General features: G+C 41.5%; 1 protein-coding gene across 3 annotated transcripts in view; it reads right to left on the reverse strand.

Moving 5' to 3' along the window:
• The window catches only part of LOC133483740 (MICOS complex subunit mic25a-like), a 132563-nt gene that overhangs the window by 93120 nt on the left and 14094 nt on the right, over positions 1-25349 (reverse strand). For 2 of the 3 annotated variants that reach the window (XR_009790187.1, XM_061785390.1), the window contains exons 5-6: positions 13852-13872; positions 9854-9937 (exon numbers count right to left, since the gene is read on the reverse strand). Coding sequence is in view for 2 of the 3 variants with exons in the window: in XM_061785390.1 (XP_061641374.1) it covers positions 9854-9937; positions 13852-13872 (105 nt within the window). In the remaining variant the exon portion in view is untranslated. The remainder of the gene's footprint in view (positions 1-9853; positions 9938-13851; positions 13873-25349) is intronic. The other variant, XM_061785392.1, reaches the window with a different exon arrangement.

Genomic DNA, 25349 nt, shown 5'->3' on the forward strand with positions numbered 1-25349 from the left:
TGCTTTAATTGTACTTTGTCTTTGTTTTAAATGTTTATACGCTGTTTTTTTCTTTGTTTTTAAATGCTTTTAATCATGCAAAGCACATTGAGTTACCTTGTGTATGAAAAGCGCTATATAAATAAATTTGCTTTGCTTTGGCTTTGCTATCCTTCTGTCCCAGATCTGCGGTGTGGGCCTCTGGGGATGCTGGGCCTGTTTCCCCCTCCTCCTCTGGGGTTGGGTTTTGTCTGTGTTGCCCTCCTGGAGGGGGCCGGTCCAGGGGCTGCTCTCGGTCTCTGGGTGGCGGCTGGCCACACACCAGGGGCCTCATCCTGGTCTCCGGGTGGCGGGCTGGGGGCCGTGCTGCTGCACCCCGGGCCTGTGTCACCCTCGTCCCTCACGCCGGGGCGCTCTGCCATGGTTGTCGCCCCTCTCTCACATGTGGGCTGCCCGGCTGACTTCAGGGCCTGTGGTCTCCGGTCAGCTCACCCCCCCTTCTCTGCCCTCCAGTTTTCATGCATCATACACCCTTCAATGGGGGTTGGGCAGTGTCGGGTTAGGGAGGACACTTGGCCAGGTGTTCCGGAACTCCGGCCTGCTTTCTGGCCCGCTATACCTTCCCCCCGCAGATTTTTAATGCACCACATACATTTGCACATCCTTTGGGGAGCTGGCTGACCAGGGTGGGGGTGGCGGTTGCGGGTCAACATTGCCCCATGACTGTCTTGCACCACCCCCACCAGTCTCCCCAATTTTAATGCACTACACCCCACCACACACAATTACGGTACAGGGATAATGGTTGCCAGTCGGGGACTTGGTAACCATAGTAAAAGGGTGGGTGGGGAGTCTCCATATTTTTCTTGGCTTGACTCCTAGGGACTGTGCTCCCCCCACCCCCAACCTTTGGTTGTCAAGCCGTGTGAAGATCGTGGTCCACCCCCTCGTACACTTTGGGTCCCTGCCTTCGTCTCCCCTCTCCTGGCACCCTCGCCCATCATTGCTCGTGGCGTGTGCTTAACATGGGCTCGCTTTTGACGGAGTGGGACCTTTTTTCGGGTGGCAGCTGCTCCTGTGTTGGGCCCTGTTGGTGGTTGGGGCCCCCAAGCTTTCCTGGGGTGGCGGCGGCAGTGGGGCACGCGGTGGTCCTGTGCCCCTCCCTTTGGGACTGGTCGGGGCGCTTCAGTTGGGCTGGGGGACCATCCTGGAGAGTGGGTGGCGTTCTCCTGGCTGGGTCCCCCACGGGATGGGCTAACTGACTTGGCCCCCCCTTGCAGATGTAGGGGTCCGGGCACACCCTTCCTCAATGTGCTGGCTCAGGAAGTCCATACAGCAGTTGACTAACATGCATATGATATGGTGTTCATTCACTAATAAGTTCCGTAGACACGCTATAGGCTTGAATTGTTTATGCTGGGACAACTAAAAATAACACAGGTTATATTAAGATATCAACTCACAGGTTCTTACAGGTGTTTAGACACTATAAAAGCATCCCACCGCATCACTCATCAGTAGCACTGCCTTGTTCATTTTCCACATCCTGTCCTTTTCTGTCCTCTCTGATCTTGTCCTATTGGTTATTATTATTATTTATGTTATTTGGCTACAAATGTTACACACATGCATAAACTGGGGCCAGGGTGCAAATGTCATAGCAACAAACCCTTTCTGCAAGTTTAATTGGTGATGATGAATATTTTCAAAATATTCCACAATGTTGCCCCATGATGACATCATAATGCCATTGTAATAGGTTTTGTGTCAAAACAAAAGAAACACAGTTTGTCGAGAATGTGCCCAACAAATCTCTTGTCATCGTCTCATACACAGTTTTTATGCAGTAATGTATTCACAACTTATAAATAAATAAATAAATAAATCTCACTGAAGCACTGGTCTTTTTTACTTAATTATTCCCTATATTCCAAATACAGTGGGTGACAGTGGAGGAAGATAACGAAAATAAGTGAGCAGAGAAAGAGATGGGATCAACACAAACACTCTTATGTTATCCTCCTGCAGTCCATTCTTCCAGTGCCCCCGAGTCATTCCCATATCTTATTTCACTGATCCATATCCTTCTCCTGATCTGAATGTCAGGTGTTGGAAAAGACTTAAGTAATTTAACAGATATAGTTTACTTCATCCTATCTGCAAGTATGAAGCGCAGTGTAACAATATTCCCTCGATACGTCTGTGCTCTTCAAGAAAAGACAGCAATCCCAAGTCTAATGAGAAGAAAGAATACTGAAAAGGCAAATGCTGGATCGATAGCTATAGCTCTACCAACAACCTGTATAATGTAACAATTGTGCTGTGGTCTTTTCAATTGATGGACCCAAATGCACGTAATGTACTGAAAATAACATAAAATGCAGAGGTTTGGAGGCATCCAAAAGCAGATATAAAAATAAAAGAAGCATGAAGAGAAAAAAAAAAGAGCTGAACACAGAACAATAACTGTTAGTTAGCAACAATCACATAGTTCTCTGACATTATGAGGACAGAAATATGGATTTCCCTTTGGTACATAATTAATTGATACTTTTGAAAAATAAATAGGTGAAATGTAAGCCAGATATTAGTGATTAACCCCTCTCACCTCAGGCCAAGCACTCAGTGGTTACCCTCTAGTGGGAAATCTAACCTGAAACTGGAACGGCTTGTTTCCTCTCTGGGACATTCAATGTTCTAAGATATAGAAAAAGGGACTTAAACCCACATATAACTCACATCATACCGACAAGTATGTCAATCAGGTGAGTTCAAAACAAAAGTAAGTTCTCACTTTGGATTCCACAAAAATACTCTAAGTAGGGGTACATTTATACAATACTAGATCTAGTTGTTGTTTGTGTGTTTTAAAATATGCATGTGGAGATGGAACTGCAAAAATGCAGCAGTGGCTCAGTTGGTACAGTTTCCAATATGGATATATCGACTAGAGGAACAGAAAGCTAAGTTTTCACAGGAATCTCATTCATTTATTGAGTCCCTAAATTTCGATACCTGGCAATCAATTTTATAGAACATGATACTGTGTAATGTGGATCCAACCATTTCTATGGCGCTTGTCCTCATTAGGGTCACAAGGGAGCTTGAGCCTCTGCTAGCTGACAGTTTTTTCGGAATGCGGGAGCAAGCCGGAGTACCCAGAGAAAACCCATGGAAGCATGGGGCAAAAATGCAAACTCCTTCACTGGATCATGAAAATGAAATTTTTTTAGACTAGTTAATGCCCGGCGGGCGACTAGTTAGAGCGTCTGCCTCACAATTCTGAGGACCGGGGTTCAATCCCCGGCCCTGCCTGTGTGGAGTTTGCATGTTCTCCCCGTGCCTGCGTGGGTTTTCTCTGGGCACTCCGGTTTCCTCCCACATCCCAAAAACATGCATTAATTGTAGACTCTAAAATTGCCCATAGGTGTGAATGTAAGTGCAAATGGTTGTTTGTTTATATGTGTCTTGCGATTGGCTGGCGACCAGTTCAGGGTGTACCCCACCTCCTGCCCGAAGATAGCTGGGATAGGCTCCAGCACTCCCGCGACCCTTGTGTGGATAAGCGGCTCAGAAAATGGATGGATGGATGGCTCGTTAATGACCTTGGCTTTCTGATTTAACAAAGGCAATAAGTGCCATTTGGGGATGTGCTGTGTGATTGTAAGGACTGGCAGGTACAGTATACAGCTGGCGGTGTTGCTTTTAGCTGCAGTTTTTTTTTTTTTTGTCTACTCAGCTCTTTGACATCAGAGGAATGTCAATGCTATCAGTAGCATGCACACAAACCAAGCTCTTCACAGTCATTTGCACATGTGGGGACAAAAGCCCAAGAGACAGACAGTAAAGGGGAATGATAACCCTCAACAGGAGGAAGCCATGATTTGGGGGGTGTAGGAAAGGCTCATGGAGGGGATTAGTGTGGGTGCATGGGAGATGAGTATGTGGGTGTAATCTTGCATCCATGCAGGTGTGTGACTAAATCTGTGTATGAACAGTTGTGTTCCAATGATGCTTGCATGCATCTTCAGACGGCACCACAGCGGCTTTGGATTGAGATGGTCTGATGTCAGGGTGTAGAGGGAGTGGGTTTTATCACACTCCCTACTCGGACGAAGGCAGATTATTTTTTTTACGGAGGAAGGCACCGACAAAGGACGGGAGAGGGGATTAAAAGAGGTGAATTTTAAACCGACACTTGTTTACAAAGTCACAGGCTCTGTTGCCACAGAAAGACATGCTGCACCTGAACAGATTAGGAAGTTATCCATAAATAGACGAGAGAGTAGCTGCAGTAGGGACTATATCGTTAAATTTTGGGGTTGTTCCAGTCCTGCAGTGTCTATTAGTGTGTTAGCCTCTATGTATAGTGGAGAAAGGAATTGATCTATCACAACTACTTCCACAGTGACAGTCAAACCAGCCACAGTAAACACAAATATACACATGCACACACTCATTTGTGTCCGCATGGATCCAAAACCCATCTTCAGCCTTTAAGCAAACACAGTAATCTGGTATCATTCATCCCTTTGGCATACTCAAACGGCAATGCGTTTGTTTCCATTTACTCACACACAATACAACACACACACACACACACACACACACACACACACACAGAAAGACACGCACTAAACACACAAAACACAACACAAACACAGGTACTGTTAATATAAAGTAAAATATTGATTCAGGGAAAGATCACACCAATTAGAGGGGAAGTCCTCAACTAATCTGGTTGCTCTTACTTTTGACTTAAATATGCATGTGTGCAAATGTGGATGTGTGTTATTCAACACACTGACAAAATACTGATGGTGGGGGAAAGTTGCAACGTATCTTTGCTGAAATATGGATACGGTCACTTTGAAATGTGCATGGATATTAATTTATGATGAGAGAGAAATTGATGTTTAGCTGTTTATCAGTATTTATGAGTGTGACCCATGACAGTACATCACAATTCAACTTATAAGAGGCCATTAATTTCAGCTAAAAGGAATTTTCATCAGGTATGGGAGAGTAAAGATAGGCAGAGAAAGGTGGAGAGGGCAGAGAAGGAGACCTGGATGAATTAAGTGCGAGATTGGAAATGGAAGAGAAGAGGAGGGGGATAGATGCCTGCTCAGGAGAGACTGTCTGCTTAATTCACAGTCCATATAGCCTTGTTATCTCTCGCTTTCAGTCCCCCTCTTTCTCACTCCCTCCTCCACATGCAGGTCAGCTGCGAGCAAGTAAGGGTGGAGAATGCCTAGGAAAGGGGACTGTGGCAGCAAATGCAGAAAGATAGAGCATCCTCCACTCTTCTGCCAATCATTCTCCTCTGTCAAGCATTGCTGGGTGTGCTGCTTGCGTGCAGGGACCATGGCATTTAAGTTGGCTATGTAGGCTTTTTATTTTCTTCAAGGAAAGCTAGTGCCAGCGACCAGATAGGGTCTACTCTGCCTGATGGGGCCCTGCTGGAGGGTGCCGTGTGTGTGTGTGTGTGTGTGTGTGTGTGTGTTGGGGGGGGGGGGGGGAATTAATGTTTATAGTGTGTGTTTACATAAAGGTTTGCACCTAATAATTTAAGTGCCAAAGGCACATTTAGCAGGGTGGGTTATTTGTTAGCATGTCTGCCTCACAGTCAGGTGATCTAAGTTTGACTCTCCATTGAAACATCTCTGTATACATGTAGTATCCATGTCCAACCTGTGCTTGCATGGGTTTTCTCTGGGTACCTACATTTCCTCCTATACATGCAGGCTAACTGAAGACTAAACTGCACGTAGGTGTAAATGTGAGTGTGAATGAATATTGGTTATGTTGCCTTGCAGCCTGAATGGCGACCAGTCAGGAGTCTATCCCAAACCTCGCCCAAAGTCAGCTGGAATAGGCTCCAGTCACCCAGAACTCGGGCGGGACGATTATGGCCAAAACAATAATCACGATTATTTTGATCAAAATTGTAATCACGATTATTAATTACAATTATTCCTCATGTTAGGGAAAACATCTGTATTTTTATTGCACTACTTTTCAACTAACAATATGGAAACAGTTTTAAGTGAAAATTAATCTTAAAGAATAATGATAGATAAAAAAATTAAATATAGCCAACAATTTCAAATTTACCAAGGACTAACTGAATAAATGTGCTATTACTGCTTCATTATTTTTGCTTCACCATAGGTCAGTCGTGGTCGCAATCTGCAAAGAACTCGACAGTTGTGACTTTCCTCTCTATTTACTTCCTGCATTTTGCCACTGCAGTCAGGCCAGCCTCCAGTCAAAAAGACTAAGTCAACCCAGCTGCTACAAAGACTGTTCATACTATGCATTACGGTAACACGCTGCGAACGTTTATTTTGAAGTCGGCCCTCGCAGTGCAGTGCACAGTGTTACAGTAATGCACAGTATGAACAATCGTTGTGGCAGCTCGCTTGACTTAGACTTTTTGCAGGCTGGCCTGACTGCAGTCATTGTTTATACAGTGTATTTCATGCCACTTGGGATTTTCCAGTGTTTTGCCGTTTTTCTGCCATTTTTTCAGATGGATGAACAGATCAATTGTGTTATCTTGCTGGGCAGACAACTCTGCTGCACTCTTTAGCCTCAGTATGACATATGGCTTCTTCTTTAACATCACTTGCCTTGAATCAAAACATGTCCAGGAAACCGCTTTTGGAGCCACTAGTTCCTCAGCTCCAATTTTTGCTGTACTTCCTTCTCTTGTCATGACTAAACTCTCATACTTCCACCGAGAGCGAGTGAAGCTCCCACTGCAGGGTGCGCTGGGCGCCACTCACTTGTTATTTAGGCAGCTTAATATAACTTTAATCACGCGTTCACCCCCTGGTGGTTGGCTGACTAGGATTGAGAAAGTGCTTCATATGCAGCAGAGCCTGCATTTTAAATGTAAAAATCAGGCTCATCTAATCATGGCAGTGAAAATCGTGATTATGATTAAAATTCCATTAGTTGCGCAGCCCAACCCACAACCTTCATGAGGACAAGTGGTATAGAAATTTGATGGATGAATGGAGCACATTTGGTTTTGGGTTGATTACTTGTCTAAATACATGGTTTGTTATTTGGAAGACAAATGTATGTTTTTTTTACATAGAATAAATTGGAAGTCAACTTTTTAATATGTAGGTTAACTTAATACTTGCAATAACTTATTGTAATAAATTTGATTCTAATAAAAAATATAAATGTTGCATTTTGCCTTTATATCTCATACTTTCGTTCACCATTTTGAGAGTATCTGTGTAGTCTTATCTCCCTTTTCCTTCCCTTGGGCAGATCTCAGCCTCTTGCACTTTTTCTTTTACTTTGGTTTCCATCAATCACTAAGAGCATGAAATCATACACCAGTCCCTTGCACCTTGCAACTCACAGCCTTTTAACATAATGTAGGTACCTGGTAAAATCACAGTAAAACCACTGTGCTTGTGGCTTTTACAGGGTGCAAAATATGAACAACGCATTAGTGGTCAGGTAGAAAAGAAAAGCGTCATAATTTTTTAAAAGCACCCAACAAAGCATGCCTTTTACCCCCCCACATGTTGTGACAACTTCAAGGTCTCTCGCAAAAGGACAGTACATTTGATTAGGCAACCGAAGCTCTCCCAGTGAAACGTATCTTGAGTGCTGGTCTATCAGCACAGAGTTGTGACGCTCATCTGCCTGCTGAAACTTTCAGTTCATTTACATTTCAACATTACGTATTATGTAGGCTAGACATTTCTGTGAGTGGGAAGCGTGTCTTGTGTCTGGATGAGATTTTACTCTCCAGGGAGGGAGAATAATGTCACTTTACCTCTTGTGATATTCTCGAGGTATGATGACATCTTGTCTGTGAATGCATGCACCATTTTTCTCTCATAAGCAGGGTAACTTGTGTCAACATTTCAGAGAGCTAAGGGCTTTCTCTTGACATAAATAGGGCATGTTTTAGTTAAATGTATTGCAGAAAAGTCCTGTTTCTGGATATACACGCCTTACAAAGAGTCTATTGGGGGTTAGACGTTTATGAGTGGGGAGGGCTTGATTTGTAATAAAAACTTGTTTATAATAATGTTGAATATATTTTTACTTTTTTTTTCACAAACAAATAATGACACTTGATTAAAACAAAAATCCGACAGCATTACCGTTTCGATTTTTAATTATTGTTACTACTGTATTTTGAATCTCTTGGAGCAGTAGTCGTATTATGGCTTCTCCCTTCTGGTGTGCGGTAAACAGCAAATAAACTGAAAAAAAGACGGGAACTGCTCAAGACGAAGAAGACAAAGAAGTGTAAGAAGTTTTTCTTGATTATTAGAAAAGAGGGTGTGACAGACAGCAAAGAAGAACACTTCAGACGCATATGTTAAGGTACTGCAAAACATGGCAGAAGGCAGCCCAGGCAAACATTTTTCACCTACAAATATTTCGGAAGGAGTGTGCACATATTTAGTTTTTTGTAAGACTGCAGATATAAAATTAATCCAAGGTAATTACACTGTATGCAGAGAGCTGAAAGGATTGTCGGTACCCCCCTACCCACCCTTGAGGACTTGCACGCTGCCAGAACTAAGACAAGGGCGTGCAAAATCCTCTCGGACCCTCCCCACCCTGGTCACCAGCTCTTCCAGCTCCTTCCCTCAGGTAGGCGCTACCGATCAATGCAAACTAGAACTAGTAGACATTCCAACAGCTTCTTCCCTCTTGCAATCAACTTCTTGAACAGCTAACTTACAATTCCATTACAACAAGCTGGCAATTTTTTGACTTGAGTTCGTTGTCACATTTCTGTATTATGTATTACTCGTGCACTCACTGTAGTTGTCTCGCCGTGCTGCACTATTTGCATATAGTGGCCACTCATGCCAGAGTAGCATCTGCTCCATTTGCACACTGATTGAGGAGTATCTGTAACATTTGCACAACCATTGTCCCAGATTATCGCAGTACTCGTCACTTTAAACCGCATACACTCCTTGAAGTCTCAGTGCCCTTTGCACAATGGTCATTGCACCGGACTATTGCGTTATTAGCCATTCGAACTGAGGACTCTGCATCTTTTTGCACAATTGTTGTTTGTTGTTGTTTTTTGTCAATGTCTTTATGTCTCCAAAGTGTTCTGTAAATTGACTGTCTGTTGTACTAGAGCGGCTCCAACTACCGGAGACAAATTCCTTGTGTGTTTTGGACATACTTGGCAAATAAAGATGATTCTGATTCTGATTCTGATTCTGATTCTGAGAATGCAGGAAAAGAATAGCCACGAAAGGATTAAACACAGCAAATCTTTTGAGTCATCTCTAATCACCACTCTAAACTGTACACCAGCACAGAGGCAAGTTTGCTGTTCAATTAAATACATCACTGCCATCTTAGTCATTTTAAGTAAGTTTTGTGGGGTATTGCATTCATTCTGTTTGCAATTTCTATTGTGCAAAAAGTAAATATATTTACATGTATTATTTAATTCAAAATACATCTTGTTGCTGAGTTGTTTTTTCTTTTCGCAGTATAGTGATAATTTTGGTCACAATAATTGTGATATGCATTTTTTTCATCTCTAATTACAATATGTCTGTCAAGTGAAATTGGGGTTAAAAACTAAGTAATTAGTTTTTCATTATTTTTCACCTCAATATTAGTAATTAGTTAACATATGAACTGAAAACACTGAGGAGCGAGCCCAGAGGTGACAGGAATGTGATCGCCTGAATATTGCCTGCTCCATGTGCACGCACATATTCATTGAAAGAATGGCGTCAGTTCCATAAGAGGCCACTATTGACGAAATACGGAATAAGATAACAATAACCTTTATCAGTCTCACAATGGGAAGATTTGTAATATACTGTATACATAATATGTAACTATTTCTTACTTTCTTCTCCAGTATGTCAAGTTGATCTTTGTAGAAGCTGGAAATGCTGGACAACTCTTGTTCTTTCCTCTCCAACTGCCTGGCCTATAAAAACGCAAGACCAAGAGAAAGGTAAGAACCTGAATTTTGACAAAGAAAATACACACTGGCTCACACCTGCACACAACCAATCTACCACCTGAGCCATGCCACCCCTACATACTACTGAGAATGAAACAGGTGACAAAATATAGGGTATCCAAAAATATTTGACATTATTTGAAACATGAATATCTGAGTAACTACATGTTTATACATATAATGGGCGTATTAAGCCAAAGCCCTTATTGTTAGGTATAATGGTGCAAAATACACTATGTGGAACGTAATATTGGGACAAACATCCAATAAATTAATAAGTGTCGAACTAACCCTTTACTTTCATGCAAAGTACATAAAGGCAGGGTCGGATGGGTTTGGTGCTTAACGTTTGAGAGCCCTGACCACAATCCCATCAAACATCTTTCAGGTGTTCAGATCTTTCAGAAGAGATTTTGAGCCTCTCGACCAACTACAGTGACCTCACACATTTTTCTTGTGGATGAAATGCAGGGGAAAATGCAAAGGGGGTCCCCATATGAATGGAACCTGCAAAGTGGAGACGGGCATCCTATTTTCTTCATTTCCTGTAGATGTAATGTCGAAGTGACCCAATACTTCATAGTTTAAGGCCCATGATTTATGGGACATTCAGTTTGACTTCATATTGCAACAGTCACTTGATGAAAAGACAACAAACGACACGATTGTGTTTTTTTATTGAGTACTAAAAGCAAAAAGGTTTCTGCAAACAACACCACAATGCTTGACAGAAATCTAAAAAAGTCTAACTTAAAAGGCTATTGAGTACGTACTCTGGCAATAACAGAACTTACAAAACATGGAGCAATGGCACCGAGAGCTGGCAGAGCTGATGATGGCGTGAAGATGAGATGAAATACTTTAACATGACCACTGAGCCCAGCCTTTACAGGCGGCATGAAGGCTGAAGAAAGAGACGTTGTTTTGAGCCGTAGCGGCATGCAAGAAGAGCAAGATAGAGGGTAAATGACATTAAGGTTCTCTGTGAAACACAAAGATGGAAGTCTTACTGAAGACACTAGCATACATGCAGTGGGGAATAAATCTGTCCTTGCACACCAAGTTATAATTTGAAGATGAAAATTTGGGATAAACATTACAGTGGAACCTCAACTCTAGAAACCCTTAAAGAAGTTTTGAGTTCAACTAAATGTTTAAGGAAAGTAGGCATTAAAATGTAAAAAATCTGGATACCATCCATCCATTTTCCATTTGGAGCCTATCCTAGCTGACTCTGGCGAAAGGCGGGGTACACGCTGAAATGGTCCCCAGCCAATCGTAAGGCACACATCGACAAACAACCAGTCACACTCACATTCACACCGATGGGCAATTTAGTCTTCAATTAACCTACCATGCATGTTTTTGGGATGTAAGAAGAAACTGTCAAAATACTTGACATCAGCATATCACACAAGCTGTCATCTTATTTCAGACAGCATCAAGTGGTTAACACTGCTTTTGTGTTTTGTTTTTTTCCTCCAGCTTTTGGTGTGGTGTGGCTTTTTGCAAAGCAGGACAATCGTAAACATGGAACATGGAAAATAGAAGAATATCCACCAGAAGTCACCATGACCCACACAAAGCATGAAATATTCTGTTGGTATCCAAGTACTTTTGTCCAGAATTACAAGTGCTTCAGTGCCATGATAATCAGAGATGTCCACCTGTGGCTGACTGTGCACAAGTATTGATTCTATAAAGAAAAGTTTAACCCTATTTATTTTATTTTGGTCAATTTATTTCCAGTTCAGCTGGCATTGTATTTTTTTTTTTGTGAACAAATTACTTTTTTTTTTTTTTTTAATTATTATCATGTGACTGGTGCCTTGCATTTGAGTGAATCCCACAAGGAGCACTGGGCGCATATCTCAGCTGACTCTGGGCGAGAAGCGGGGTACACCGTGAACCGGTTGCCAGCCAATTGCAGGGCACACATAGACAAACAATAATTCACACTCACATTCACACCTACGGGCAATTTAGAGTCTTCAATTAACCTACCGTGCATGTTTTTGGGATGTGGGAGGAAACCGGAGTACCCAGAGAAAACTCACGCAGGCACGGGGAGAAGATGAAAACTCCACACAGACGAGGCCAGATTTGAACCAGGGTCCTCAGAACTTTGAGGCAGATGTGCTAACCAGTCAGCCACCGTATGTATTTTATTTGTGCACAAAATGAACCAATCAATTTCACACAAAATCAATATGGTCAAAGAATAAAACAACACATTAACTTCACACAAAAACTAAAATATAATTCAATTCATGAATATTTACTGAAAATGAATGTAAATTTTGCTGTTGCCTTTCACCTTGCCAAGTGCCACTGTCATAACATTCTGACACCATTCTGTTTCGTTTCTTCGTTTTTATGTCTACAATTCTCGAAAAGGATTGTTCGCTCAGATACGTCCGGCGCAAGATTGTCCATATTTGGAAGTGGTTGAAGTAGCAAGGATGCTTTTCCAACTTGTTGGTCCATATATATATATATATATATATATATATATGCGTGTTATAATTTAACGATTCACACGACATTAGTGTTTGATTGCATTTTGTACTTGTGTGAGCTCATTTTACAAAATAAGATCAGCAACGTGGCATTTGTCATTAGTTTTTGTTGTACTGATGTATTAATAATAGCATGTTAGATAAATAATATAAAATTTCAAACATAAAAACAAAATATTACCTGTAAATTACAACACTTTTGAGCCTGTAAGAAATTATACCAAATCGAATGACTCGCAATGGCAAATTTTATTTTGACGACCAAACAAATCAGTCATGGTTTCCATCTTGTGTTTGACTTTGGAGGTTCCACTGTAGTCAGATACAAGTACACCATACAGAAAACCAATGACAAAGAGGCAATTAAATGCAGCAATATCGAAGGTACTAAAAGAAAAGACAGGAGAAAGACATGGCCAAAAGACACATTAGCGTCACATAAGCACTCAATAGCACAGTATGGAAGAATAGTTAATTATTTAGAAAGACTGTTGTAGAAAGAACAGACATTTTAATTGGACACACGGAAGTCATTGAAGTTTGTGATTTCATGACAAATGAGCTCTGAATTAAAAGCTCCCCACTTAGCTGTAAAGCTGTGAAGGTGCACCTGTGTATTAATATGAAAATTAATGTATGTTTGACCACTCTTGAACACACTGGGTTCAAACAAAAGATGAGTGTGAATATGTTATTGGAGTGAGGCAACAAACATTGCTATGATAGGATGCAACTGAATTACCAGTAATTAAACTACAACTACAGTATTTAAAAGAAATGATGTCATGCCAGAACGATGACTGCTGTCTGCACATTAACAGGTAATGTACAGACTGTCGTCCACAATCGAGAAAAAGGATGTACTTGTAGAGTCTTCTGTGCTCATTGCTGATAGCACACATCTTTACACAGAGATTGACATTACACTTATTGTAATCCAGTTTTATCCCAATTTAACAGGCATATGCATCCCTAAAGAGCACATCTGCAAATCCTCATACTGTGCTGCTCACTGCACTTTTTTTCTTACTGCAGCGGCTGTTTGATGCTCAAGGGCTCGTGTGTGTATGTGTGTAAAAATCACCTCTGCCAGCAGCAGAGATGATGTGTAATTTTCTGGCTGAATACCTCCCAAAGTGTTGTTGTGTGGAATGGTGCTGGAAACACACTCACAGCCTTGCTTTAATGCACAGTGAAAACATGACATTTGAATAGAGTGTGTGTGTGTGTGTGTGTGTGTGTGTGTGCGTGTGTGTGTGTGTGTGAGAGAGAGAGAGAGAACGAGAGAGCGAGAGAGAACAAGAAAAGGTGAGCTTGGAAAAAAAAAAAAAAGACACCAGCAATAGTAGTCTTGCTTACCCATGCATCTAAATTGGCAGGCTAGGAGAGAAGAAGGCACAGGGTTGAGCACAAAAACAGAAGGGAGTTATTAGGATGAGAGAAAAGGAAAATGACAGATAGGAGGGGCAGAAAAGAGAGGGTTAATTTTAATAAGTAGAGGACAAACTTAACTGAAGCCAGAAATGGCAGGGAAAATGAAGAACACTACGCACATAGACAAATAAGTACAACTAAAGAAGAAGGTTAGTACAGCCAGTCATAGAATAATCAACAGAACAGTTTGGACATCTGATGGCATTTTGGCCACCACAAGATGTTTTTTTATTCTCCCCTATCAGAGCCGGAAGGCCAATAAAGAGGATGGTGCTTGAAACCTTATTGACAAGCAGTCTTACTTAAAGAGTAAGTTAATAAAGTAATTAGTTATATTAGTAACTAGGTTCCCCCAAAAAAGTAATTAGTAACTGAATTAATCCTTCGCAAATGTAATGAGTTACCAGGGAGAGTAACGATAGCATTACTTTTCTAGGAAATAAATAAATAAAATAAATTACAATGTCAAACAATTCTGCTTTTTAAGCGGATTTCACGGGCCAGTTATTGTACATTGAATAGAACAGCATAGATGCAATACTTTATTCAACTTAATATACTGTACATTGAAATTTAAACTACAATGGGTAGACATATTTTAAAATCTAATTTAAGTATGTTCTTCACTACTCAAAGTTTCAACAGTAATTGTTTTTAACTCAATGTAGTATAATTTTTTTTTTTTCTTATAAAAAAAAAACCTATCACACAGCTTGCAGACAAGTGGTTCACATTGTACTTCCAAGTACTTGCAACAAATACCTGTACGTTCTCCCTAACAGTAAAACAACAGCGCTATAAAGTCTGGACTGTAAATTCAGTCAATCAAACTGCTGTGTACCGTTGAAAAATGTTTCTTGAGATTCGAGTTATCATACACTTAAACTTTATTGCCAAAAGTATTCGCTCACCTGCCTTGACTCACATGAATTTAAGTGACATCCCATTCCTAATCTACAGGGTTCAATATGACATTGGGCCACCCTTTACAGTATAACAGCTTCAACTCTTCTGGGAAGGCTGTCAGTAATGCAGTTTATTTATAACGCCCATCACTTGGTAAATCCGTAAGGTGCTAGAGCATTTTAAGTAGGACCAATAGCATCAAGTGAAAAATTCCCTGTGTATGCTTTGCTTTTTCTTTGGATTTTTTTGTAAACACTATTATTTCAAAAGATTGATCAGCAGCAACCAGGCGTGCTGATAAAATAATAACGGTACCTCAGAAGCCTCACCGTGTGTTTTGGGTTTTTAATTATATTTAACGTTTTTGTTTAACGTTAAAAGTATGACTGTACAAAATGGGATGTGTGTAGTGTTAATATTGCTAGTGGTTAACTTATGTTAAAAACGATTTTTTGTTAATATATGTTTGATGATGGCAGCGATGTAACTCTGGAACCTTGCGATTATTTCCTATGGGGAAAATGTTTTTGTTTGTTTTTTTAAACCCAAACAAATCAAAGGTTGGTCAACCATTGAGGTGTCCTGCAACAGAATGTGTTGACTTCAGAGGTTTTACTGTACAGAAATACTTGAATTGATTTAATCAGGGAAGTTTCAGCAGAGTGGGGCATGTTGTTAGCACATCTACACCACAGTCATCGGTGTACAGTTGCACATTGGCTTTACCCATTACACCAGGAGACCCCCCCATTAGTCGTCAAAAAAGCAGCAAGCTTCACTCAGATGGCATATTTTGTATAAGACGGACCTCAAACATGAATGCACCCATATCATACCACATTAATAAAAGAACAGAATAATCTGTCTAATTTAATCCCTCGTGTCAAACCGGTGGCCTGGAGGCCAGATCTGGCTCGCCACATTTTATGTGACCCCCGAAAGCAAATAAAAATTGTTAATCGTGTTCTGGTGTAATAACTTTGAGTTATAGCAACCATTTTTTGTTTCTAATCCCCTTTGAAAATAAATGTAATGCAGGAAGTCCTCGAGTTACGACGCACTCGACCTACGTCGTTTCGACTTTACGACGCCTGTGCCTCGTCCACCATTTTGTCCCAGCACCATAGTGTTTCTGCTTAGCTAGTGCATAGTGCTTGTCTGTGTTTGTGTGGCGGGAGTATCTTTGCCTTTTTTGCCCTCCTTTTTTCACACTCTCAGCAGTAATGGTAAGTACAGCATCTTATTTTTTTATTTTAATGTATTTTAGTTTCTTAATACGAAGTGTTAACCTTTCCTGCTACGGTCACCTGACCGTGGTCGGGAGACGCAGGGTTTAACTCTCTTCTGTCGTTGCACAGCTGAGCTGGGTGGCGGCAACAAGAAAGGCACGAAGCACCGATTTGCTGCTTTAATGGCTTTATTAGCTCCTCTCCACATTCAACTCCAACGGCTCCTCCGCTAATCGCTACTCTTCCCCGGTCGCCGTCACTACACTTGCTACTGTACACACTCGCACTGACGCGCACTCCCTCCTTCGCAGTCCGTCTCCCTCACACATCGACGCACACGCCCACACACACTGAGCTTGCTGTCACAATCACGTGGGACAATACCCGTAACAGAAGTATTTCGCCGTAAATTTCGACTTTAACGGTGAAATCCGGGCGGCACGGTGGCCGACTGGTTAGAGCGTCAGCCTCACAGTTCTGAGGACCCGGGTTCAATCCCCGGCCCCGCCTGTGTGGAGTTTGCATGTTCTCCCCGTGCCTGCGTGGGTTTTCTCCGGGCACTCCGGTTTCCTCCCACATCCCAAAAAACATGCATTAATTGGAGACTCTAAATTGCCCGTAGGCATGACTGTGAGTGCGAATGGTTGTTTGTTCCTATGTGCCCTGCGATTGGCTGGCAACCAGTTCAGGGTGTACCCTGCCTCCTGCCCGATGACAGCTGGGATAGGCTCCAGCACGCCCGCGACCCTAGTGAGGAGAAGCGGCTCAGAAAATGGATGGATGGACGGTGAAATCCGACTTACGCGGACATTTGTGTTACGTCGCCAGCGTAGGAACGAAACTCGTTCGTAAATCGAGGACTTCCTGTAGTTGAAAAACATGTTTTTATACGCTTCTGATTTCAAACCTGGTTATTTATCAATTTGTTGTGTATACTTAGTGTAATTATATGAGATGATAATTCATTTATATGGGTTCACAGTCGTAGCGGCCCTCCGAGGGAAGTCATAACTACGATGTGGCCCGTGACAAAAATGAGATTGACACCCCTGCCGGTGGCACGGTGAATGACTGGTTAAAGCGTCTGCCTCACAGTTCTGAGGACCGGGGTTCGGTCCCCGGCCCCGCCTGTGTAGTGTTTGCATGTTCTCCCCGTGCCTGCGTGGGTTTTCTCCGGGCACTCCGGTTTCCTCCCACATCCCCAAAACATGCAGGGTAGGTTAATTGACAACTCTAAATTGCCCGTAGGTGTGAATGTGAGCGCGAATGGTTGTTTGTTTGTATGTATATGCCCGGCGATTGGCTGGCAACCGGTTCAGCGTGTACCCCGCCTCCTGCCCGATGATAGCTGGGATAGGCTCCAGCACGCCCGCGACCCTTGTGAGAAGAAGCGGCTCAGAAAATGGATGGATGGATAGAATTAAAGACTTAAAGACACCCCTGCCTTTCTGCATCCATCCTTGTGGGTCTGGCATCGCTGTGTGTCATCCACCTACACTCGCATCATATTTAACCATCTGTCTTTGCCAATCACTTCCTCATACTACAAAGAGACACAAACATTAGGTAATATACTGTAAAGTCAACAAGATGCAAGTAAATACTTGATACTCAATATGTAACACTACCTTTAGATGGGGGGCAAATAAAGTCACTGTTGGCTACAGTATTTCATTATTTTATGGCTCAACCATACAACTGAAAGGCCATATACAGCTAACAATAAAAAGAAAAGCTGAGCTATTACCTGCAATGTACATACACAGCCAACAAGTTCCAAGTCAGCTGAAGTCCACAATGTCTTATATCGACTTTCATGTACAGTATTGTGAATGTGTAATGGACAACCTTGACTTTATATAAGTACAAAGGCACAGGTCTGAAAATGATTTTCCAAGCACTGTTAAGCAGTAAAGCTTAGCAAATGTTGTTGTCATAATTGTTTTAAGATATAACAAGTAAGTATTCATTTATAATAATTATAAAATATGCAGAACACGTTTAAATAATTGTAGCACTCATTTGCACATGAATATTGAAGCAGTTGTAAATATGTGAATTTATTTTCCGTTTTGTTACTCGTGCTCTGGTTTTTAATGACTGTGTTTATACTTGCACATACTGTACGTTGTTGCTGAAAGTAGCCATAATACATGATCTAATGGTACGAATATTACACAATGTTCCATTTATCACAAAACACTCAAATAACACTTAGTTATTGTAGTGTAGCACAACACCGTATCGTTCGGGATTTGGCCATACACACAGAGTGCTCCCTGACCAGCTGTAGATATAGAAGCAATAGAGACCGAATAAAGCAGAATGTGACTCTAATGTTGCCATGCCTCATAAAATTAGCATTGTGTTAAATGTAAACTCACAGAGACTGTTACTCCAAAGCTACAGTACCTGTGTCTGTATGCATTAGTAACATAGGCTATACAATCTATTGTATCTTGTATATGTATTAGTGTTTGCTTTGTTTTTACTCTGCTGTCTGTAGCCAGGTTGTCATTGCAAATAAGAATATGCCTTAACGTGGATGAATAAAGGTTACAAAAAACATAAATCTGTTTATCAAGTTTTGACAGATATTCAGACAGACACCTGTACAGGCAAGAAAAATAACACCTGAAAAAAAACTATAAAAAAATGGAATTTGAATAAGAGTATGGCATTTAAGCAAGAGACTGATTACTGTGAAGGTGTATTGTGGTTTAAATTAGTTATGTGATGTTACCTTACGTTAATGTTTAAGTAATGGTGATGGAAAATTCAAGTCACAGGAGATAAAAGTTGAGAGAAAGCACCAAATATGTTGTATGTAAACTCAAATATTGAGGACATACAGTAAATAGGGACGTGTTACTGGATAGACACTGAGTTTCGCTTAGATTGCACCATCCGGGTCACAACCTCTTTGCAACAAACTTCCACAGTCTGCAAACAGTGTGTGAGTGTGCATGTGAGAAAGACACGAGATGGGATGTTCTGGATTTTTTTCTCCCTGACGCCACCAAACATGGTGACAAATTTGGTATCTAATTAGTAAATTATGCAAATCTTATATTTGAATAAATGTTTGTCTTTGGGGAGAAAGAATTTTGGAGTTGATTTCTACTTGGGAGTCAGGAGAGGTGAACTAACGATGGATGGTTAGAATAATGATTAGCCAGGAGAATGTCACTGCAGATACAGTTCATGTCAAACTCCTGCTTTTGCTTTTTAATTGATGAAAAAAATGCAGTGGAATGTGAGACAGCAATGCGATTTCATCTATAAGTAAGTAAAATAAACATGTAATAACAACCATTTTGAACTGTAAATCATAATGTGTGACTGTAAATAATAGTCCAATTGACGACTGCACTCCCATTCAAGCCCACTTGACCGTTTCTGGTCCTTTTGTCACAATAAACGTAAACAGAAATCGGGTAATACATGAACACAATTTATTATTAAAACGAATATATTCTGTATATGGCTTTTGAGCCTGTCCCCTGCTTGAGAACATCCGGTGGGGTTCTGCGAACACTTCCTGGGGCCCCGACTTGTTACCAAAGAGACACAGCTTTTGCTGTCCGGGCCCCAGGCTTTGGAACACCATAGCGCAGGGGTGTCAAACTCAAATTATCGGTGGGCCAAAATTACAAATTGGAACAACGTCGCGGGCCAAACTCAATATTTAATGAAAAATCAATGCGATGTGCATGTTTCCCTTCTCTGCAGAAATGTAGCCTTAAGGTTTATCATATTACAACAAACTTACATTTTACTTAAACACTGAATGTGGAATGAACAAACTTTAATATTACAAACACGGCGGCCGACTGGTTATAGCGTCTGCCTGACAGTTCTGAGGACCGGGGTTCAATCCCCGGCCTCGCCTGTGTGGAGTTTGCATGTTCTCCCCGTGCCTGCGTGGGTTTTCTCCGGGCACTCCGGTTTCCTCCCACATCCCAAAAACATGCATGCGAGGTTAATTGAAAACTCTAAATTGCCCGTAGGTGTGAATGTGAGTGCAAATGGTTGTGCCCTGCGATTGGCTGGCAACCGGTTCAGGGTGTACCCCGCCTCCTGCCCGATGATAGCTGGGATAGGCTCCAGCACTCCCGCGACCCTTGTGAGGATAAGCGGCTCAGAAAGTGGATGGCTTATAAACACGAGAAATCAAATTTGCGATAAAAGACATCAGTGGTATTTTGTTGTTGTTTTGTAAATACAACGTAGATAACATGAATTCTTCTGTCTCTCCATCTTCTAGTTATCTATCTCCAACTACCTTTCTTTTTGATGTAAATCTTTTTTCAAAGGCCAACAATAAAACATCCATCCATCCATCCATTTTCTGAGCCTCTTCTCCTCACTAGGGTCGCAGGCGTGCTGGAGCCTATCCCACCTATCATCGGGCAGGAGGCGGGGTACACCCTGAACTGGTTACCAGCCAACCGCAGGGCACATACAAACAAACAATCATTCAGGCTCAAATTCACACCTACGGGCAATTTAGAGTTGCCAATTAACCTACCATGCATGTTTTTTGGGAACCAAAAAAATAAGAATGCCCTTCAATAAAAATCCAAACTTCAAACAGTCCCTGCCTAGGAGTTGATAAAGGGCATTAAAAAAATAAAATAAATTCAATTATGTTATATTGTTTGTTACAGCCACGTTGATCCGCACACGACAAACAGGTCTGTCTTTTACTTTAGTGAACAGAAAATCTGCCTCCCACCTGTCTTGGAAGTTAACCGTCTATCGTTTGGCCATTTTTGGGAAGGGGAAGTGTAAATTTGCTTGCATAGTTGCTAACGACTGCAACTTAAAGGGAAGGGGCGCTCGCCGGTCTAGACTGATGGCCCAACACACTAGCAAAGCATTCTGGGATTTGTACTATTAGTGGCCCATGTGCTATATACTGGCTGGCCAACTCTAATACACATTTGATATGGTCTTGCGGGCCAAATATAATTACATCGTGGGCCAAATTTGTCCCCCGGGCCTAAGTTTGACATATATGCCCTAGCGCTGGCCTGGCCAACCCGCGGCTCGCGAGCCTCATGCGGCTCTTTAACTAGTTTCATGCGGCTCTTCAGGAGCTGTCACATGACATGCGTCAAAAATGCTTGTCATTCACTCCCCCTACAGCTAGATGGCACACTGACCATGTCAGCCTGTTTGAGTGACGTCAAACGAGCGACGAGAGAATCTTTGGTGTGACATCATTTGTGTTGTAAACAATTTCCGTCAAGTTACCTCTTGAAATGGCAGGGAAAAAAAGCACATCCAAACGAAAATATGAAGAACACAGGACGTTTTTGCCAGAGTGGGAGAGTTTATATTTTTTTGTTAAACGTAATGGCAAGCCGATCTGCCTTATATGTCACGCAGCATTAGCGAATTTCAAAGCTTCAAATCTTCAGCGTCACTTCAGCTCACTCCACCCTAACATCGAACAGGAATTTCCAAAAGGGACTGAACTTCGCAAGAACAAGTTGGTCGCTTTGAAAAGCAGGTGCAGTTTTTCAAAACATTTACAAAACACTCGGAGACCGTAACGCTTGCATCATATCAGCTGGCTTGGAACATAGCACGGGCTAAAAAGCCATACAACGAAGGGGACTTCATTAAAAAATGCCTCATTGACGCCTTTGAAATCTTGGCTCCTGGAGACGACAAACTAAAACGGAGCGTATCAGACGTTCAACTGTCCCGCCACAGTGTTAAACGCAGAATATCGGATATTAATACAGCTGTTGAATCACAGTTGCACTCTGACCTTCAAGCATGTGAGTATTTTAGTGTGGCATTGGATGAGAGTTGTGACATACAAGACAAGCCTCAGTTGGCAATATTTGCACGGTCTGTGTCAAATGAATGTATGATCAAAGAAGAACTCCTTGATATTGTGCCATTAAAAGACAGAACCCGTGGCATAGATGTGAAAGAAGGAATGATGATTAAAAGATGATGTTCATGTGTACCCATGTGTATGATGTGGCTCTTTGCAGTAACACAGAAAAAAAAGTGGCTCTTAGTGTATGACTAGTTGGCCACCCCTGCCCTAGCGGGAGATCTCAGGCTGGCAAACTCTGCGTCTGCTTTTAAATCCATCCATGCATCCATTTTCTGAGCCGCTTCTCCACACTAGGGTTGCGGGCGTGCTGGAGCCTATCCCAGCTATCATCGGGCAGGAGGCGTGGTACACCCTGAACTGGTTGCCAGCCAATCGCAGGGCACATACAAACAACCATTCGTACTCACACCTACGGGCAATTTAGAGTTGTCAATTAACCTACCATGCATGTTTTTGGGATGTGGGAGGAAACCGGAGTGCCCAGAGAAAACCCACGCAGGCACGGGGAGAACATGCAAACTCCACACAGGCGGGGCCGGGGACTGAACCCCGGTCCTCAGAACTGTGAGGCAGACGACTGATATGTTATGTTTCCTTCAATTGTTTAAGGTTATGTCATAAATCTGTTCCTAAAATTCACTTTTATTGTTTGGCATTCTTTTAATGGTGTCGGTTTTGTTGTAGTAATGCATCCATCCATCCATTTTCTGAGCCGCTTCTCCTCAGTAGGGTCGCGGGCGTGCTGGAGCCTATCCCAGCTGTCATCGGGCAGGAGGCGGGGTACACCCTGAACTGGTTGCCAGCCAATCGCAGGGCACATAGAAACAAACAACCATTCGCACTCACAGTCATGCCTACGGGCAATTTAGAGTCTCCAATTAATGCATGTTTTTGGGATGTGGGAGGAAACCGGAGTGCCCGGAGAAAACCCACGCAGGCACGTGGAGAACATGCAAACTCCACACAGGCGGGGACGGGGATTGAACCCCGCACCTCAGAACTGTGAGGCTGACGCTCTAACCAGTCGGCCACCGTGCAGCCTGTAGTAATGCATATTTCTATTATCTATTTTTTTTTCACTTGTTTTTTTTTTCCACTTATATTTTACTATGTTGTATTGATGGTTTATTGTAATGCACTATGTAACTTTGTTTAGAAAGGTGCTATATAAATAACATTCTTAAATTATGAGCACAAAATTTGGAAGGCATGTCTATCATGAATTTTGTGTTTGTACACCACTTTGTTACAGCTGGAGTTGTTTTTTTTAAGTGCGCAATAAATAAAGTTCAGGTGAGTTGAGTTTAGATGAGTAGACTCGCAAAAGTCTAAAAAACACAGTAAGTATGCCAATTTGGTGTGAAGTGGGCATTTTAGAGTCGTTTAGGCCATTATAAAAAGCTTTCTAGTGATTTTGTCCTTTTTCTACAAAATTTGAAGCACTTATGTGTCTAATATATTGACTAAACACTGGCGACAAAAATGAGTGCTTTTGTCATTGCTTGTGGTCAAGCAGCTAAGTTTGAGCCCTCACTTTAAAATATAAAAGTCAAATAAATCTTAGCTCCGCAAGGTCAAACCAAAGTTCTTGTATGTGATGAAAGCCACACCCTGAAGAAATTCATAGGTGCGCCCTACTGGCAGAAATGTATACATGGAACTCCTGACGCTCCAATTTACTTCAAACCCTGACAAATGGCATTGAGTCATCTACCAGCTCACCCTTCAAAATTTTATATTTCTTTTTCACGTTTCAGAAGATGTGGTGTATGTATGTGCATGTCTCAGGTTTTACAAAACATTCCAGATAAGGTCACAAATGAAAGTTTTGAGAGTTCTCAGCAACATCCTTTCTTCCACCTACAGTTACTCTAAATCAGAACACACCAAGTACAGCAGCAGTTGGTTCCCACGGACACTAAATGTTGTAGAAAGTCTTCTTATAAGGGTAGACGCTGTGATTGTTGCAAAACGGAGAAGTCTTAAATTCTAACTTTCTGAAATTGTAATGGCCAGTCGTCACTATGTTTTTTCCTTGTAGTGTTGTCGGATGAGGGAAGTAAATCTTGATTATCAGTAGATAGCAGGAATGGAGATATATAGGAGATAGAGAAAGATGTCAGTTGAATATGAAAAAGTGGAATGTCGGAAATGAAACCAGACAAAACAAGACCAATTATAGTATAGCGAAGGGGGTCACCAACCTTTTTAAAATAGAGAGCTACTTCTTGGGTTGTGATTAATGCGAAGTGCTACCAGTTAGCTACAGACTTCTGAAATAACAACTGTGATCAAATTACCTATAATAGTCGTCCATGTCACAGGTGTCAAACTGGTGGCCCGGGGGCCTGCCACGTCATTTTATATTGCCCGTGAAAGCAAATCAAAATCGCTAATTGTGTTCTGGTGTAATACCATTGAGATATTGCAAGCATTTCTTTGTTACCAATCCCCCTTTGAAAAGAAATGTAATAGTTGAAAAACAAGTTTTTATCGGTTTCTGATTTCAAAACTGGTTATTCATCAATGTGTTGTGTATACTGTAATTACAGTATATGAGGTAATCTTTTATTCATATAGGTCCACAGTCGTACGGCCCTCCGAGGGAAGTCATAACTGCGATGTGGCCCGTGACAGAAATGACTTTGACACCCCTGGTCTATGTGAAAACACTGAGTGATCACGTTAATGATTTTTCACAATAATTATCAACCATGATTTAACAAGGTAGGAAACAGATATATATCAATATGCAACTCTACTTTTCCCTCGTGTGTCCCAAATATGACTTTTCATTTCTATAGAAAGCGCTGTTGTGCAAAAATTAAGTTGCAGCAACTCAATGAGTCACCTCGTGAATTTCAAATAGTGACCACTGTGCTGGCTTATTCCCTGTAAACAGGAGCAGATGGTCAAAAATTGAGATGCGTCCGGGTGAAGCCACAGAAACTACCAGCAGACCCTTATCACTCTGAAGACATACGACATATCATCACCAATAAAAAGCAAAGCTAATTTATTTACAGTATATAGCACATTTCATACACAAGGTAACTCAATGTGCTTTACGTGATTAAAAGCATTTCAAAACAAAGAAGAAAAAAAACAGCTTACAAACATTTAAAACAATGAGAAAAAATAAAAGTACAATTAAAACAGCGTACAGTGCAATACATATTATTTAAAAGTGGAAATGCTTTAAAAAGAATGAGAAAAAAATAACAGTTTTTAACCTGGACTTAAAAACATTCACACTTGGGGCTGACATCACTTCTGTTAGCAACTTATTCCATTTATTGCCATTCGATGAGATTGAACACTTCCAATGGTTACAAAATAACTCCTTTCCTCCAGGTAGGGCCTAAACCATTTAAGGTAACATTCAGTCTTACCCACGTTCCCAACCTGTTCAGCAGAATATTATGATC

Source organism: Phyllopteryx taeniolatus, chromosome 9 (genome assembly GCF_024500385.1).
Source record: "Phyllopteryx taeniolatus isolate TA_2022b chromosome 9, UOR_Ptae_1.2, whole genome shotgun sequence".
Lineage (NCBI taxonomy): Eukaryota > Metazoa > Chordata > Actinopteri > Syngnathiformes > Syngnathidae > Phyllopteryx > Phyllopteryx taeniolatus.